Source organism: Myxocyprinus asiaticus, chromosome 15 (assembly GCF_019703515.2).
Source record: "Myxocyprinus asiaticus isolate MX2 ecotype Aquarium Trade chromosome 15, UBuf_Myxa_2, whole genome shotgun sequence".
Lineage (NCBI taxonomy): Eukaryota > Metazoa > Chordata > Actinopteri > Cypriniformes > Catostomidae > Myxocyprinus > Myxocyprinus asiaticus.
In genome coordinates, this window is record NC_059358.1 from 26,655,811 (window position 1) to 26,674,701 (window position 18,891).

The 18,891-nt window shown below is 38.5% G+C and overlaps 2 protein-coding genes across 3 annotated transcripts; both read left to right on the forward strand.

Annotated features, from left to right (window-relative positions):
• The first annotated feature begins 2,640 nt into the window (after positions 1–2,640).
• On the forward strand, positions 2,641–5,391 carry LOC127452975 (CD209 antigen-like protein E). The gene is made up of 7 exons (XM_051718919.1): positions 2,641–2,682; positions 3,033–3,132; positions 3,316–3,417; positions 3,966–4,118; positions 4,400–4,551; positions 4,710–4,831; positions 5,137–5,391. Exons 1-7 carry the CDS (start codon positions 2,656–2,658, stop codon positions 5,300–5,302), a joined length of 822 nt encoding a protein of 273 aa, XP_051574879.1. The 5' UTR covers positions 2,641–2,655; the 3' UTR covers positions 5,303–5,391.
• Positions 5,392–7,856: 2,465 nt separating this feature from the next.
• cops7a (COP9 constitutive photomorphogenic homolog subunit 7A) lies at positions 7,857–17,249 on the forward strand. Of its 2 annotated transcripts, none has more exons than XM_051718505.1 (8): positions 7,857–7,961; positions 8,874–8,996; positions 10,670–10,745; positions 11,025–11,113; positions 13,275–13,477; positions 13,602–13,707; positions 13,979–14,148; positions 16,912–17,249. In XM_051718505.1, exons 2-8 carry the CDS (start codon positions 8,874–8,876, stop codon positions 16,949–16,951), a joined length of 807 nt encoding a protein of 268 aa, XP_051574465.1. In that variant the 5' UTR covers positions 7,857–7,961; the 3' UTR covers positions 16,952–17,249. The 2 variants fall into 2 exon arrangements, with proteins under 2 accessions (XP_051574465.1, XP_051574466.1); XM_051718506.1 differs by having other exon boundaries at positions 7,866–7,961; positions 8,805–8,996.
• The last annotated feature ends 1,642 nt before the right edge of the window (positions 17,250–18,891 follow it).

The following is an 18,891-nucleotide window of genomic DNA, read 5'->3' on the forward strand; positions in this document are numbered from 1 at the left end:
TTGCAAAAATGCCACCAAAATTTACAATAATTACCCTGAAATTTTAAATGTAGGGGCAAAATAATGCCACCATATTAAGTTGTTTTGTGTTTTATATGTGGCATCTGATATATTTCTTCATATAGTATTCTACGCTGAGATTTACTGTACATATTATTGCATAAAACATAAGATTTTTATGTATGTTGTATTGGATTCACACTGACACCTAGAGGTGCATCCTTCAAATACAATAGTTTTACCAATTATAAAATGTCACTAGTCACAGTCAGCCATGATTAATTTAATGTCCAATTACATGGTGTTTACTGAGATTAAGCAAGTATTAAACTGGTCATGTGATCCTAACATGGCAAAGTCTTCATCTCATGTGAATGCTGACGATTTTATACTTATGTTTCAAAATTATTATCAGTTTATTTAGAAGTGAAACTTTTTTAATGAGTAAAAAAAATTACTGAGTGCACCTTTAATTACTCAGATAGAAAATTTATGTTAATAAGATTATTACATTAAAATACAATATTTGACATTAGTTTTTAACATGATTAGAAAACATATGCCCTCACAAAAAACAAAACAAAACAAAAAAAAAAAAAATAATAATAATAATAATAATAAAATATGTGCCTAATAATCAAATCCAAAGGGCAGATTTTGCCTCTAAGCTGAGAAGTTAATTTCTGGCAAGTACAACAGGACAGTCCTTAATTCCTATAGTTTTAGAAAAACAAATTATGAATCTACAAAATGCATATATCATACATATGGTTGCATATTGTATTTCTTATAACACATATTAACAAAATGAATGTTTATTTTCCCACTGACAGTCCGAAGAGAAGTCCCAACTGCTCTCAGTCCAGATCTCTGCTTGTTTGAGGAGATGCAGCAGTTCTTGTGAAAACATCTGGAGACAGAGGAAAGGAATGCAGCTGAGGCCATGAAGAATAACCTTTCTTTGAGAAACGAACAGCTGCAAGAGGGAAGAGACACTCGGTCTGTACTGGGAATTGCGCTAGCTGACCAGTTTCTACAGGTTAAAGCGATTGTTTACACAAAAATAAAAATTCTGTCAAGGAGATGTTAGGTAGTATGTTAGTTTCAGACAGTCACCATTTACTTTGCAAGTTTTCCTTTTCTATTCAATAAAAGTGAATGGTGCCTGAAATGTGGCAGTGTAGATAGGATCAAGCATTCAGTGAAGTTATATTAGGCAATTTAGCACAGTATACTGTATTTAGCCATCTCTTCAATAATTATCTTTTTATTTTGCCTATTATTTTCTGCTGTCATTTAGAAAGTGTGAACACGGTGCGCTACAGTAAGTCTACAGCGTATTAGCTCTGGAGATTGATTTAAATTTCAAACCACTCAGTAAACATATTTGACCTTGACATAATCATAGGGTTGTACGCCAGTGCATCAGTGTTGTTTACTTTATGGAACAGTGTCCAAACTAATCCAACATTAAACCACTGGGTTTGGGCTAAAGGGTTTATGTATTCTGGCCCTGAGAGAAAAACAATACAAAGCTCTGTCAGAAATCTTCTAACATGTAAAAACAGCAGTTTCATTGTAAACCAGGCCAGATTAATCTGCATATGTCCTGACACCTGAGTCATGGATTGATCAATAGTTTAAGTCATAATTGTATGACAGTGCTGTGTCATAGATTTGACTTGTTCAAAGTTTGTTTTTTGTTTTATTTCACTGTTCATATCAGTCTCTATGGGTAGCGTTCACTGTTTGCCAAAACAAGAGGTAAAATGGGACACTCTTGGATTGTTTATCATTGATAATATTTTTTAAATATGATCCAAAGGCTACATCAGTGTCAGTCCACATTAGTTTAGTATGAATGCTGATTTTTTTTTTTTCTTTTGTAATGGAATAATATACCTATTGACACAGCAGATGATTACATTTATATGTGCCACTTTACCTGTATTCACCATAAACATAGTGTAGTGTTCAGCCAAGTGTTCACCACAGAAACCTAATATCACTAGTTATCATTTGCTGTTCTTGCTCAGAAAACACATTGGAATATTTTACCTGTCGCAGGATTTTATAATTTAACAAGTTGTTGCTGTAATTTTTTTTAAACTTAAGTCAGGTTAGGTAGGAGAATAAAATAAATAATAATAATAAAATAAAAATAAAAACTAATTAATCCATTATAACTTGCAGTGGTTGTTTTTTTATCAATGCCCACACATGATTCTAAGTAAATCTTTCAGCTTTCAAGGTTTTGTCTACTGCTGGGTTTCACAACATGCTCAGTATGACATATTTTACAGGAATATACCTAAAAAGCATTTGAGTTTTGTGAACAAAATGTTCTATAATTATCGATTAGAATGATCTGCTGAGTCATTGCAAATGTGTCTTTTTTATTTATTTATTTATTTATTTATTTTTTTGTCTATGGTGAAAATCTCATATTGCACAACAAACCCTCCTCTCTTTCTTCCTGACAGTGTTTACAAACTTCCAGCCCTGAGATGGATATTTTTGGGGCCTGTCCTTGCTCTGTTTCTCTTTAACTCTCAACCTGATTTAGAGTTTATTTGTTAATCAGAAAATTTAGCAATGTGTACAAGGTTGGAAGGGGAAGAGGAGGCTGGAAGTGTTGCATGATCAGAAACACAGATGGAGGGAGTGAATTCATGGATAAAAGTTAGTGTAGAGGGAGTTGTAAAAGGGAGCAGTTGCTACATATCTCAGCAGCAAAACAAACAGAACATTCAGAGGAAAACCTTCAGACAGAGAAGTTCAGCTCAGGAGGAACTTTCTAAAGGAACTGCACTTATATCTTTTAGGAAGCTCCTTTTCATTGCTCTCATCTTTACAAGCACTATTATTTCTTTATTTTTTCTGCTTTGGAGAGCAGTACTTCACAATGTTGTGACATTTAGGAGACAGAGACATTGCTTGTGCAGATGACTACTTAAGTAACTCTGTGGGTAGATAAAGAAGACTGAACTTGACTGATCTACTGAACTTTTTTTTTTTTTTTTTTTTTAAAGATGGAAGACATTGAAAACTATACCAGTCTACAAGAGTTCACAGAGGATATCTCTCATAGTGGAAACAGACCAATACTCAACACATTGCAGGGCAAACAAGGTAATGTGTGTATGTGTGTGTGTGTGGTTGCATTTGAAGGCTGGGGGTGGGGTTGTGGGGTTGGGATGAGCATGTAAACTTGCAGGGAGAGTGAAAAATGAGAATGTGCCTGTAGAGGTGTTCAGTGACATGTGGGCATTCTCAGAGTACTAAACAGATCTCCATGATCTTGTGTTCCATCAGGTGTCGACAAAGGGGCAAAGTGTTTGAGGGGGCAGGCCTCTCTTATCCTGTCCATTGCCCTATTGGCCTCTGTTTGTGCAAACATAGTACTTGGTGTTCTCTGTAAGTAAACACACTTTAACATGTACACATTTACATATGCACACAGGCCCTCCTCAAATTATGACAATGAAACTGTGGTATAATCAAAGTATGTGATGATTTCTTTCCTTTTATCAACCAAACAAGCGCATCATGCTTGTAATTTTGAATATTTAATTTTACCTTTCTGACACTTACAATCCCCAAACCCGGGGACATTTTGAACATAAAGCAAAAATTATCTAATCCAAGTGATTTTGTAAGATTGAGGGATTTCAGCATGTATATTTTCACATAACAAGCTTTTTAGTATTTAGTGCATAGATTATAAAATTTGTTTCTGGCTATTAGAAAACTTGGTTTATGGTGTACAGTACATACTATATGTACATGTTATTCAACAGGCATTAATAAAAAAAAATTTCATTTAACTTAATCTCATTCCAAACACTGGGTTCTCACATATGAGAAATGTTTAAGACAGAAAAACATGCTGTTGTCTAATCAGTCTTTCTAGGCTCTAGGATTAATATATTAATGAAAATAAAAGATTTTTCTCTCTGCATTAGTAAACAGTCGCAAATCATCTCCTACTGTACTGCAAGCTGAGAGTGATGAATCTGAGGCCGCTTCTTTGTCTCTCAAACTTACCGCCATGCAGGAACGTTTCTCTCGCCTTTGCTCTGAATACATGACTCTTGGACAGACATGCTCAAAACAGGGTGAGAAGCACATGCTTATAGTTGCAATTGAGTCACTTGTTCTAGCGATCTAAAATGAGTGTCTCGTGTACCTCTGAATGCCGTTTGTCACAACAAATAATTTACCAAAAGGGCAGCTTAAGACTTTGAGGACTGTGGATGCATAGCCCAGTCCTCTAGAACTAATAAGTCCGGACAGTGATTACATTACAAGACATCCAAAGATGTCTCTGCAAATTTATCCTGGTATTCTTTCTTTTTCTTCTCCTTTCCATTCATCCATGCATCTATGAACATCCCAGTGATCCAGTGTATGCCATGCCCAGAGGCTTGGATGCATTTGGAAGGGAGGTGTTATTTCTTTAGTGAGGACAAACTTGACTGGGAACACAGCAAAGACAGCTGTGCATCTATGGGTGGACATCTGACTATACTGCACAGCCATGAGCAACATGTAAGTGTGTGTGAATGCACATGTATGCTTGCTTCTTGTGTACTGTATGCACAACTTTGTTAATAGGTAATTCATGTCTGCGGCATGTGTGTTCGTTCTAAGTGCTGTTCCAGTATTATTGTTAGTTGATACTTTAAAACATTTTTTTTTTATTGTAGCACACCCTTGAGAGTGTCGCACACCAGAGTGGTGGACAAGACTATCATTTCTGGATTGGCTTATCAGACACTGAGACTGAGGGGGTGTGGAAATGGGTGGATAACACAGTTGTTAATAGGACGTACGTGAGCATACACACACGTTTGTTTTTCTAGCATGGTAGGGACTGTCCTTTGACCTCTGTTTTTTCTATAGTGAGTTAATAATATTTTAATGATGATCTAACCTTCACGGAAACCTTTTTGCATTGTTAGATTTTCATTTTGAAATTTTTCAGTATGTTTACTAAGCAGTTTTCTGCATTGTGCATAGTGGCTGGTCCCCACAATGATGGTTGGATTTCAGATTTTACTATGTCCCACATGGGATTTTATGTCAAATGTTTTTTTCTACATGTGTCTTTGGACTTAACACTGTCCTCTGTAGGTTCTGGAATGAATGGCATAAAGAGCCAAATAATCACCAGTCCGATGGGATTCATGGAGAGGATTGCGCAGTGCTGGATTCTCGTTCCAAAACATGGTTCGATGTGCCCTGCCATTTCAGTTACAAACGTATCTGTGAGATGGATCCTATCACCATCAGCATATGAATAGAAGTTGAAGTGTGCAAAATACGTGTTTCTATTTTTTTTCTGTTGACCCTTGTCTTTTTAATAAACAATGAAATGTGATTTAAGAATTTTGCTTCAGTGTGTGTGTCTTTTTTATTATGTGAGATTTAAGGGAAGTTAAAACATTGTGCAGTGTTTTTTTTTTCCTCTCATTATCACGATCCCCTTTCCCCAAAAGAAAAAAGCCTTGAGGTCTTATGCAATAAAACTGAGTCCAGACATGTTTTTGAAATAGAAGCAAATACTTTAAAGACTATTAAATTGTTTATTTAGAATCATTTGAGAGCACACGTTTGAGTAGCCTAATCAGAATTTTTGTAAATAAACACAGATGGTACTTTATTTTGGACCAAGATTAGATCCATCTACACATTGTTTTTGGGACATCTGACAATAACAGCACAGTTTCTGCAGCCCTCTCTGCAGCCTAAGCTGATTGGCTTGTTTTAGCTGGTCGCCCAGTGCCAGTTTAAGATGAGTTTTAGAGGGATTTTGAAGAATGCTTAGATGGTCAGGCTAAACCAGCTGAGACCAGCCTGACCAGCTAAATAATGCATTCAAAACCCCTATAAAACCAGCCATTACCAGGCTGGGCATCCAGCTAAAACCAGCTAACAAGCTTAGGCTGGTTTTAGCTGGTCTTTTTAAGCATGGCTGGCTTTGATTCTGAAAAATGATATGTTTTGAAAAATACAAACACAAAAATATGAATAGACAAGGAGAAGTGGCAGCATGCAGGGGAGAAAAAAATGTGATAGCCTACTTACAACTTTATAAAAGGTACACTGATGCCTAACCAAGAGTTCCAACAAAATAATGTGAGTACAATATTTAACAGAGGCTAGAGCTTCAGTAACATAAACACTACATGTTTCTAGAGCAGCTGATTGATAGTGATGCAGCCAATAAGATCACATTGCCATTTGTTTATTTTATTTTATTTTATTAGTCTCACAAACTTGTTACGATTCAACCTCCCTTCTGTAAGCAGACTCGTCACCGTCACTGATGAAGCCGATGACCGTGGTGTCGTCTGCAAACTTCAGGACCTTGACAGAGGTATCCTTTGCAGTGCAGTCATTTGTGTACAGGGAGAAGAGCAGTGGAGAGAGAACGCATCCCTGACGAGCACCAGTGCTAATAGTGAGGGTCCCGGGTGTGATTTTATCCAGTCTCACTATCTGTCAGAAAGCTGGTGATCCATTGACAGATTGGGGTGGGCATGGTGAGCTGGGTCAGTTTGGTTGAGAGAAGATCAGGCATGATGGTATTGAAGGCTGAACTGAAATCCACAAATAGGATCCATGCATAAGTCCCAGGTCTGTCGAGGTGTTACAGAATATAATGCAGTCCCATGATGACAGCTTCATCCACAGACCTGATTGTGGTCCAGTGATGTCCTTCAGGTACAAACCAGTCTCTCAAATGACTTTATGAACACAGACGTGAAAGTGACTCGTCTGTAGTCATTAAGTCCAGTGTTTTTTTTTGGGGGGGGGAGTTTGTGACCGGAATGATGGTGGAGCGTTTGAAGCTGCATGGAATTACAGAGTGAGGGGGTGGGGTCTTGTCCTTGGTGATATCCTTCAGGCCTCTCCACACAGATGCAGGATCGTTGGCTGAAAACTGTTTTTTCAGCTTTTCAGAGTATTTTCTTTTAGCCACTCTGATCTCCTTATTCAGTGTGTTTCTGGCCTGATTGTACAAGATTTTATCCCCACTTCTGTAAGCATCCTCTTTGACATGACAAAGCTGTCTGAGTTTTCCTGTAAACAATGGTTTATCATTATTGAATGATACAAATGTCCTAGTAGGGATGCACATATCCTCACAGAAACTGATATATGATGTCACAGTATCTCTGAACTCATCCAGGTCTGTGTCTGCAGCCTCAAAAACACTCTAATCAGTGCAGTCAAAGCAGGCTTGTAGTTCCAGCTCTGCTTCATTGGTCCATCTCTTTATAGTCCTTACTACAGGCTTAGCTGATTTTAGTTTCTGCTTGTAGGTAGGGAGAAGTTGAACCATACAGTGATCAGAGAGTCCTAAAGCTGCATGTGGGACAGAGCGATATGCATCCTTTACAGTGGTCCAGTATATTTCTGTCTCTGGAGGGGCATGTGATGTGTTGTTTGTATTTTGACAGTTCAAGGGGGTTGGTTAGCTTTATTAAAATCTCCCAGAATAATGATAAGAGAGTCTGGGTGTTGTTGCTCCACGTCTGTGATGTGATCAGCCAGCTGTTGCAGCGCTGCGTTCATGCATGCTTGTGGCAGGATGTAAACACTCACCAGAATAAACAATATTGTGAGCCAAGTAGTAATACTTCAGTTAAAGTTTCAATTCTCATTACACTGCAAAATCTTTAAAAGAATTATATGTCTTCCATGCTGGGCACACACCATTCTTAGCATACCTGCAGATATTTTTTGGCTGGTGGTGTCTGTTTTTTAAATGTGACTTCTCGTGACCACAAGGTGGCGATGTGTGTCCGCTAATTTTCTATTACTCCATGGTCACGCCCTCCCTTTCCTCTATTCGGCCAATCAGAGATCACGTTTTCATGTCGTAGGACGCTTGCTAACGGAAGTAGCAGTGTTACCACAGTTGAGACACAACCTAAGTCTTTATTCAAAAGGTAAATATGTCTCTTCGCCTGTACGTTTTAGCATGTGAAACGGAGTTTTACATAAATATTACACACTCACCATGCTCTGCGATGTATTTGACTCAGTATGTTAATGTAAAAAGATGGTTTAATGAAGGGAAGGCCTAGCTGCTGCTGTGTTGACAGCCATTATGCTAGTGCGCAGCAATGAACACGAGAACACTACAGTTCATTTGTACTTACAGTTCAGTTTATTCATATAAACAACGAATGGGTTTGACAGCATTTAAACGGGTCAATCTATTGCTAGTCAGTCGTTTCAGATCTCTACCATAACAGCAGAAAAGGCTGTTTCCAACCATAGTCAGAAACTTCTCACCTTTGTTTAGTATAATAATAAATAAATAAATATATATCTTACCAAATTGCTATTTTAAATATTGTAATTGATCATATAGTGTGTTAGTTATCAGTTTAAGTCGCCTAAATAGTCTAATCTGTTAAGTGAATTTAAATGCACATTTTCTTGGCTGTCTCAGTGCAGTAGCCTAAACTTTTTATGCACTTGGCAGAGTTGTTTTAATCATCATAAAAGTGTGTCATGCTTAAGTTCACCTTGCTGATGTAGTTATATTTGTCTGACCACGAGCCACCCTTCATATTAAACTCCTGCATCACTGTGGCGTTGAAAGCATATTGCTCTGGATCAGCAGCCCAATGAATGCACATGAATTAATGAGAGCTGAAGTCTGGTCATAGTCTTCTTTATTGACGAAATATGTTTTTTCTTCTTCTTCTTCTAACATTGGCTTGAAATATCCACGTTATCCTTTCACATGCTTGGCTCTCCATCTTCTTGCACATTATACTTAGCCTGAGGAATGGTTAAGTGGTTGTTCATACTCTCTTTTTCGCCTCTCCCTCTGTCTTTCCTGCTGTCAGATGGAGGTGGATCAGCTGCTGTCTCTCTCAGGTTCAGCTCTGGCTCAGGCCATCAGTTCTCTGCTGGAAACTCCAGGCCTCTACGTTTTCTCAGACATACTAGAACTGCCCAATGTCCGTGAGGTGAGATTGTGTGATTGAGTATGTGTGCCGACAAATGCACATTTCAGTTCAGCTTGATGAATTTTAATGACTTCTGTGTCAACCATAATTACTTGGATAATCACAATAGTGTGTGTCATCTTTAATGTTATGTAGATGAATCTTATGTTCACAGCTTATTGTGTTACAAGCTATTTTGTTTTCTTTCTTGACACGTTTTATCAGGTTTATAGGGATAGTTCCCCCAAATATGAAATTTCTTTCATTGTTTACTCACCCCCATATTGTTCCAAACCCTGTGATTTACTTCCTTATGTAAAACACAAATTAAAATGTTAGGTAGAATGAAAATCTCTGTTACCGTTCACTTTCTTTGTATCTTTTTTCCATACAATGAAAGTGAATGATGACTGAGGTTGTCAGTCTACTTAATATCTCATTTTGTGTATTACAGAAGGTAGAATGTGATATTGGTTTGAAAGTCCATGAGGGTGCTAAAATGATGACAGAATTTTCTTGTTTGGGTGAACTTTTCTTTTGTCAGGTTGTCTGTGGTAGTATTTACACTTCCACACAGCCCAAATCCTTTTTTTTTTTTTTACCCCATGTTGTGTTCAAATTAGATTAGTTTAATACAGTCTAAACTGCAGAACTACACATGGGATCTGATTATTTCAAATGGTTTCATGGTTTGAAATCTGCTTCACTATGGATTTCTAAAGATGCATTTCAGTCAGATCGCAACTCAAGGGTTTTTTGTCATTCAGGATGTCACCTTCATTTTAAGTCATATAATATGCATCGTTGTAATGCATTTATTATTTATATAGTAAATACATTAAATACAAATTGACAAGTCAGCAGCTGTCATCAGATATTCAGAAAACTACATGTGACCTTAGTGGTAGAATTTCTAAGTCTGACATGAATCCTTCACTGGTATCCTAGTTTCCCAGTATCTCACAACTCAGAATCTGCCGATAGCTTGACGGCATCACGTCTTCATTAGATATACTCACTTTTTTCTAAGGTCTCGTATATCCAACATAAGCACTGATACATTCACCTAACTGTAGACACAGGGTCTCACATATCATGCTTTTGTGCTGCAGCAATAACTCAGACAGGCTACAGTTTTTCTTTTTCTTCGTTTATTTATTCACAGTCGGGAGGTCCCAATCAGACGCAGCAGTGGGAGACTCAGCTCAGCAAAATTTAAACACAAGTTTATAAATGTTACATTTCATGATCACATCCCATAATACTCATTTACTTCATTCTGATTGGTTTTAAGCCTATGACTAAGCAAAAAGTCTATTTCAGAAGCAAATGACATAAGGAGTTAGTCATAAGCATTTAAATGTCAGTATATAAAAAAGCTACAAAACCATTTCTGTTGAATTTTCCAGACATTGTTACTTCATCTAGAAAGACATTCTTTTTTTATAAACATTTCCTGAAAAAAATACTTTTCAACCACTTCCATATCCCACATTGCACAGAGATTCCACAGATGAAGGAAATAGATACCCTCCTCCACTGCATATGCTGTCTCATACACTGTAAAGTAATTCCTAAAGATCTAATTTTAAAATACTATAGTGTTAGCCTTGCTAAAGTGCTAAGTAAACCCACTAAATGCAAAATATTTCAACGCTGTCACCCATCTGTCTTTACTTTGCTCTTCTTTTTAGTTGGAGACGGGTCCCCATGCTCCATTGTATCAGCTTCTTAATCTTTTTGCGTATGGAACCTACTGCGACTACAAAGGTAACCATGACAACAAATGATCCAGCTAGATATTGGCCCCCTGAGGCAGTGAGTTCATTCTCTACTCTGACTCAAAATTAGGTTTTACACTGTATACACTGCCCTTTGCTTTACAAAATAAGTTAGCTCTTGTGAGGTGGAAGCAAGAGTCTCTGGCCCATGTTTTGTTGCAGATTTTTACCAGGAATGTAGTGTAATCTGCCTACTTTCCTCTTAGCTATGCTGTTTTTGAAAAGTTGGTTTTGATTAATGTTAATTTAATGTATGTCTGCCCTTTAGAGAGGGCAGCCTCACTTCCTGAACTCACACCCGCCCAGAGGAACAAGCTCCGTCACCTGTCAATAATCAGCCTGGCCTCCAACCTAAAGGTAGTGATTCATAAATCTTCAAACCAGGGTCTATTAAAGGTATTGTTCACCCAAAAATTAATCTGTCATTTACTCACCATTATGTTGGCCCAAACCCTCATGACTTACTTTCATCTGTGGAACACAAAAGGAGATGTAAGGCAGTATTTTGGTTTCAGTCACTATTCATTTTCATTGTGCATTCATGCATGCAATAAAAGTGAATGGTGACTAATGGCACTTTTGACTGCACGTTACGGTTCGACTCTACTCTGCTCGCTTTACTTTTCTGAGCTTGCTTTTCCACTGCAGTTTAGTGCCGCCTCAACGTGGGTGGGATTATAGGCTGATCGTCATGGTTGCGCCGGCTCTACTGCCGTGACATCATCTTAAACGCGACACAAACCTTACTGACCATAAACAATAACACGACCGCTAGCTGTTAGCTACTAGCTCATTATGCTGCATAAAGCAGTTGTTGTATGGTGATTTTACACAAGTGTAACAGTTAAATTGGCCTGGTTGTTTTAGAAGCAAGCTTTCCGGTAGCTGGTCAACTAAATAAAGTGAAGCTTTCAAGCAGAATATAGAGCTGACGTGACAAAACGTACCATCCACCATCGTGGACTCCAACAACGCTGTGGCCGAGTCCAGGGCACTCTCCCTCCCATTGCTCGCCATATTATTTTTATATCCACAGTGGAAAACCCGCAAAAAGTGAGCAGAGTCGAGTTGTGTGGAGTTGTACCGTGCTGTGGAAAAGCCCCATAAGACTAAGGGTTTTTCTCAGTGCTAAGAACACAGGGAATGGACTTGTGTTTTTATGAAGACCAGTCTTGACAAGCTACCTTGGAGGAATGATTTTGGGAGGACAGGAGGACATTGAACGCATCTACTGCAAGTTTTAAGATGTGCTGCAATCTTCCTGTTGCACAATTTCCCCTCCCAGCACATTTGTAGCCAGTGACAGAACTACTGGCATTATAACATCAGTGATGTTTTGCAGGACTTGTGACATTTTGAAGGAAAAAGTCTGTTAACACTCGTTTCCTCCATGTGTTTATTACTGTATTAAAATGATGCCCAACAATACAACAAATGCAAGCTTACAGCAGGAAACTCTTGAGGGAAAACACAAGAAATGTCCTTCATCTGCCACCGTAGTGTCACTATGAATTCTGGGACTTCAAATGGGTTTTTGCCCACAAGTCACCATTCGATACATCCTTGATATTTGGCCTGATCAAGAACACATCCAGGTAATTTTTTTACATTCTCAGTACTTGCATTCTTGAGTACTGGAATTGAAATTGGGCAGTGGATGATGACGTTGGTCAAGTCCACAAGAACATAAAAACACATAAGAGCGCACAATGAGAAACAGCCTAACGTCTGCATAACATTTTGCTTAACATCTCATTTTGTGTTGCATGAAAGAAAGAAGTCATATGGTTTGAAACATGATAGTGAGCAAATGATTTCAGAATTATTATTTTTATTTTTTTGTTTGTTTGTTTGTTTTTTTGGATATTTTTTGGGATTTTTCCGCTTTTTCACCCAATTTGGAATGCCCAATTCCCAGTGCGCTTTTAAGTCCTCATGGTCGCGTAGTGATTCGCCTCAATCCGGGTGGCGGAGGATGAATCCCAGTTGCCTCCGTGTCTGAGACCATCAACCCACGCATCTTATCACGTGGCTTGTTGAGCGCGTTGCCACAGAGACATAGCGTGTGTGGAGGCTTCACGGCATCCGCGCTCAACTCACCACGCACCCCACCAAGAACGAACCACATTATAGAGACCACGAGGAGGTTACCCCATGTGACTCTACCCCCCTAGCAACCTGGCCAATTTGGTTGCTTAGGAGACCTGGCTGGAGTCACTCAGCACGTCCTCAGAATTGTTATTTTTGAGTGAACTATCTCTTTAAGAATGGTTTTAATTGGTTTTATTACTGTTTTATGATCAACACGCAGGTGTTAGCAGTATGGCTATTAGTGTTATTGATTGCAAGGCTGATGGATCCAATATTATCTTATGAAGCTTTTATAATATTACTAGGTCAGATTATAATGTTTAATTTCCCACAGAGCGTACTATTTCATCAGAAACAAACAAAAAAATTAGTTCCCTTTCTGCTGTTCTCTCTCTCTCTCTCTCTCTCTCTCTCTCTCTCTCGGCAGTGTCTGCCATACTCATTGTTGCTTCAGCAGTTAGAACTGAAGAATGTACGTGAGCTAGAAGACCTGCTGATCGAGGCTGTTTACAGTGACATTATCCATGGCAAACTGGACCAGAGGAACCAGCAGGTAGAGGTTGACTGCAGCATAGGTCGAGACCTGGGCCCCAATGAATTACCCAACATTGCCAACACACTGCAGGAGTGGTAAGTGTACATTTGTGTTTGTGTCAGTGTGCTGGTTGGTGGTTGCATTTCAGAGATGGATTCTTTAGGTGATGTAATAAATGAACTGCCTTGCCCTTAATGTTAAATATTCTGTCTCTCTCAGGTGTGCTGGCTGTGAAGCAGTTCTGTGTGGCATTGAGGAGCAGGTGTCAAGAGCCAATCAATACAGAGAGAGCCAGCTCAAGGTCAAAGTTCAAGTGGAGACAGAGGTGTGTGTAAATTCTCATAGACCTATTAAATGTGAAGGCCATTTTTGGGTTAATTTAAACAGTTTGAAGAGTGAAATTAGACATTGTATTAAACTTAAAGCTGTTGTTAAAACACTTTCTTCTATCCCAGCTTAATATGCAGAGACAAGTAAACCATTCATAGGTTGTTTTCCCCGAAAAGTGTAAACACTGTGGTTCTGTGGTGCTGTCAAAAATCACTTTGTTTGAGTGGCCTGGCAAACATGACCCTTTTATCTTATCTTTTTGTTAGGTATCAAATTTACAGAAAACCCTTAAGGCAAGCTCAGCTTCCCCATCATCTGGCCCTGCCCCAGCTGGGGCAGCATCCAACCAAGATGCAGACCAGCCAGCTGAGCCAAGAGACCCTGCCTCCTCTCAGGAACCACGGCAACCAGGAAAAAAGAGTTCAAAGGTCAAAGGGTAAGTGAACTGTGTTTTAGGGTTTTGGAGTTCAAAACAAATTAGGGATGGTTACATTGCTTAAATTATTTTATTTCAATATTTTAGAGCAGTTTGATAATATTTAATTTATATATTTATAGATAGTTAGTTAGGTAGGTAGTCAAGGCATGTTTTCAACACATTTTATTAAATGTAATCATGAGGAAAAATTATATTTGTTTTATTTAAATGCCCCAATATAACAATACATATTGATAGAGCAATATTTATGTACGTTCATAGAACAATTTAAATATGAAAAATATTACATTAAATTGCTGAATCAGAGTTCAGTTGATTCATTGAAATGGACAGTTGGAACTTATTCATAGAAATGAATCGAAATAAGCAACTCTTAACACTGTGTTTGGTACTGAGGTTTAAAAAGGTATTAAAAGGACAGATGGCAAAATTGTTCTAATGGCATGCTTTTTAGAAAACATAATAGCCATATAAAAGCACATTAGGTGCTCCATTTTATTTTGACTGCAAAATCATTGTGTATATACACTGATGAGCCAAAACATCATAATCACCGGCTTAATATGATGTTGGTCCTCTGCATGCTGCCAACACGGCGCCGACCCGCTAAGGCATGGACTCTACAAAATCCCTGAAGATGTCCTGTAGTATCTGGAACCAAGACATTATCAACAGATCCTTCAAGTCTTGTAACTTGCGAGGTGGAGCCGCCGTGGATCGGACTTGTTGGTCTAGCACATCACACAGATGCTCAATCAGATTGAGATCTGGGGAATTTTGAAACCAAGGCAACACCTTGAACTCTTCATATTCCTCAAATCATTCCCGAACAATGTGTGCAGTGTGGCAGGGCGCATTATCCTGCTAAATGAGGCCACTGCCATCAGGGAATACCATTGCCATGAAGGGGTGTACCTGCTCTGCAATGATGTTTAGGTAGGTGGCACATGTCAAATTGATGTCCACATGAATGGCCGGACCCAGGGTTTCCCAGCAGAACATTGCCCAGAGTATCACACTCCCTCCACCGGCTTGTCGTCGTCCCACAGTGCATCCTGGTGCCTTTACTTCCCCATGTATATGGCGCGCATGTACACGGCCGTCCACGTGATGTAAAAGAAAATGGGACTCATCGGACCAGGTGACCTTCTTCCATTGCTCCAAGATTCAGTTCCGACGCTTGCGTGCCCATTGTAGACACTTTTGATGGTGGACAGGGGTCATTATGGGCACTCTGCGCTATGCACACTACGCAGCCCCATATGCAACAGGGTGCGTTGCACTGTGTGTTGTGACACATTCCTCCCGAAACCATCATTAAAATCTTCTGTGACTTAACAGTAAATCTTCTGTCGGTTTGGACCAGATGGAATAGCGTTCGTTGCCCTCGCGCATCGATGAGATTTGGGTGCCCAACACCCAGTAGTTAGTTTGTGGTTTGTCCCTCCTCGGACCACTGTCGGTAGGTACTCACCACTGCTGACCAGGAGCACCCCACAAGCCTTGCCATTTCAGGGATGCTCTGACCCAGTCATCTGGCCATAATAGTTTGGCCCTTGTCAAAGTCGCACAGGTCTTTACTCCTGCCCATTTCTCCTGCATCTAACATGTTGACTACGAGAACTGATTGTTCGCTAACCATCTTATCTACACAGGCCTTGACATGTGCCCTTGTTAGGAGATGATCAACGTTATTAACTTCACCTGTGAGTGGTCATAATGTTTTGGCTCATCAGTATATTGTGAATATTCCATATATCCCCCATTCCTAGTTTTGATTGGGATTCCTCCGATTACAGTGGTTCATTTCAGATCCCTCGTATTGGTCATAATTGCTATTAACTCTACTGTATAAACTTTAAATAGCTCTATAACATATCATAATCATAACACTTCATAAATCAGCAGGTGCAAATTAAAGAAGCCCCACTTACATTTACATAGCTATTACTGACCACACTACACACAAACCACACATTACTTCATACTTCACACAGTGCAGGGAGTCTGTATTCACTAATGGCATTGAGTGCGTAGGTGCAGCATATGATTCTCACTGTTTTTCAGTGTTAAGAGTTTTATATACTGGTTCCCTGCTTTAGTTAAGTGTGATTTATGTGAAATCACCCACAGGCTTATAGTCCTAATTAAGTCCTGATGAGTTTAAATTGTCTCTGTCCTGGTTTGGAAAGCTCATGTGCTCTGGAGAGAAGGGGAGTTTGATCACCACTGCTTTTCCTTTGTCACTGAAGAGTGTCAGTTAAGAAGAGGTATAATTAATTTAGGACCGATCTGACACAGATGAAGCCATGTCCAAGGTAATAAAGACATGTCAGTGGAGATTAATCATTTACATTCAGGCTATGCGTAGCCTGTGTATGAAGCTACTGCTTTTTGTCCAATAATGATTACAGTTTTTATATTAGAAAATGATCAGTAGGTAAGTGTTGTTAAAAATACAAATTATAAGTTGTGTTGTATTTAGTGGCATTTCATAAAAATAAATGCAAATACATTTATTAAATGAATGAATGAATAAAATGTTACCAAATGTGTATATAGCATAATTTGGCAACAGACTGCTGAGAGAAGTAAATACAGTGAGAATTGCATATCTTACCTTAAAGTATTACTAAAATAATCATTCATTGAATCATTAAGGAACCGGAATCCCTAATGATCAGAAAAATACATTACCAAGAAAATAATTTTGTTATTTAAAATATCAAATAAAAAACTCCTCCTTTTTATATGTTTCAGGCTTCGTGGGAGCGGAAAGATCTGGTCAAAGTCTAATTGATCTACAAAAGCACTGAGATCACCTACTCACAGACAGACATAATATTCTGGAAGGCTTGGATAGATGGATAAACAAACCATGGCCAATTCTCATACACAAACCGTCATCTACAACAAATACAGGACTTTTACACAACTATGTGTGCTTGTGCTTATATATGTGTATAATGTATATGTCATTTAATTTGACTCACTCATTTCCCTGTTTGTTTGTTTGTTTGTTTGTTTGTTTGTTTTGTTCATCATTAAATTTGGATGTAAATTGATGAAACCAATGAATAAATTATATCCATCTGTCACGCTGGGTTGTTTCTGGCTTTCATGTTTCCCTTCCTCTAATGTTAAGTGGTGGTAAATGTTTCGTCTCAATGTGGACATGTCTGATAAGAGGTCATGGCATTAATTAGCCATACTTTAATGCTGAAGCCCCGAAATAACATTCCGGTTTGGTTTACTCCTCTCTCTCTCTCTAACAATGGAACATACATTCTCTCCTGAAGTGTTTTGTGAAATGCCCTTTATACAGCCACAAAAAAGGTCAGCCATACTGCCTAAAGCAATCCTTTTCTCTTGTCTCCTGCATAATGGTATGTAATGGTAGTAATTGACTTGTGGCACCCACTCATAAATGAAGTGAACAATAAAAGCAGAGAGTGATGATCTACTTTTACATTAACCCTTGCCTCCTCTCTCTCTGTGTCTGTAGAGATCTGTCCACCTCAAAATTTATGATCCTCTTACACACTCAGCCCCTTTTCTCTTTCTCGCGCTATAAATAGTAGTGTTAATTTCAGTCAGTGTGATTGAGGTTCACTGTTTCTCAGTATCAGCTCTGAGCAGATGGGAGCTGTGAACTCTCGCAGCTTACATACTGCATGTGTATGTTTGCCTTGAGATGGTGTGAAGCATGTTTATGTGTGTCCCAGTGTTTTGTCTGGCCTGTGACAAGATTCAGGTTGGTGAGTGCAATTACATGTTTAAGTAACTTTCATTAAAACAGTTCTTTAAAAATCCATACCAAAGATACATATACATATGTTTTAAAACACCAGAGATGGCTTTATTTATTGATTTGATAGTACACTGAACCACATATTTAAGGCAGTGTTACATAATGTAAAACTTTTCTGGACATATTTAACATGGTGCAGCTTCTTGTGCATGTACTGTAAAATCAAAGGATAATTACAGAAAATAATGTGCTATACATTTTAATGGCACATAAAAACTGTGGAACCCTCAAACAGCCTAGGTGAGGGAATATTTCCTGTTACCTCTCTGTGGCTACTTTGTATCTTCCCGAGTTACATGGTTATTTGAAAGTACAAACTTTGTACTAAATGTAGCCTGAAGCAGAACTTCTTTAAAGAAATTAAAAGTTTGCTATCATCTAAAAAAAAAAAAACCCTCCTGTAACCCGCAGTTCATAAATATAAAAGACAAACCCCAGAGTATCCTGCTGCCTCGCTATACTTCAAACAAATTTGTGTTATCAAAAAAGGGGTGTCTTTTAATTTGCTTTTGAAACTAATTAAACCATGGAAGCATCAGACTTGTTTCTCATTTTATCTTCATATGAAAGTTCTGGACTGTGCTCTCCACAAACAACACCCAGGAAATAAATCTTTATAATGTATAAAATTGCTATAAGCAGTCTGCTAACCAAAAAGACAGAGTTCACTAACTCTCTTTTGAGGCTGTGTTTCAACACAACCAAGTGGAGATATATGGCCATGATGTAGAAAATATAATGCTAATAATTAGCACCACAACACTTGAAATAGAATTACGTAGGTTTCACAAACACCTCACCAGATGTTGATCCATAATTACAAAAACATTTGTCAATTCATTTGTGTAAATTATAAGGTAACACTGCAGAGGTGTTTCCAGAAGTCTGTTTATATCAGTTGACGTCAACGCAGTCCACTGTTGCCATGG

What these genes read in the sequence shown, in the direction of transcription:
- LOC127452975 (XM_051718919.1), top strand. Translation starts at nt 2,656, where the DNA reads ATGGAGGGAGTGAATTCATGGATAAAA. An exon ending in CATAGTACTTGGTGTTCTCT is followed by an intron (nt 3,418 to 3,965) that starts GTAAGTAAACAC and finishes TCTCTGCATTAG; the next exon opens with TAAACAGTCGCAAATCATCT. An exon ending in ACAGACATGCTCAAAACAGG is followed by an intron (nt 4,119 to 4,399) that starts GTGAGAAGCACA and finishes TGAACATCCCAG; the next exon opens with TGATCCAGTGTATGCCATGC.
- cops7a (XM_051718505.1), top strand. Translation starts at nt 8,874, where the DNA reads ATGGAGGTGGATCAGCTGCTGTCTCTCTCAGGTTCAGCTCTGGCTCAG. An exon ending in AACTGCCCAATGTCCGTGAG is followed by an intron (nt 8,997 to 10,669) that starts GTGAGATTGTGT and finishes TCTTCTTTTTAG; the next exon opens with TTGGAGACGGGTCCCCATGC. An exon ending in GCCAACACACTGCAGGAGTG is followed by an intron (nt 13,478 to 13,601) that starts GTAAGTGTACAT and finishes TGTCTCTCTCAG; the next exon opens with GTGTGCTGGCTGTGAAGCAG.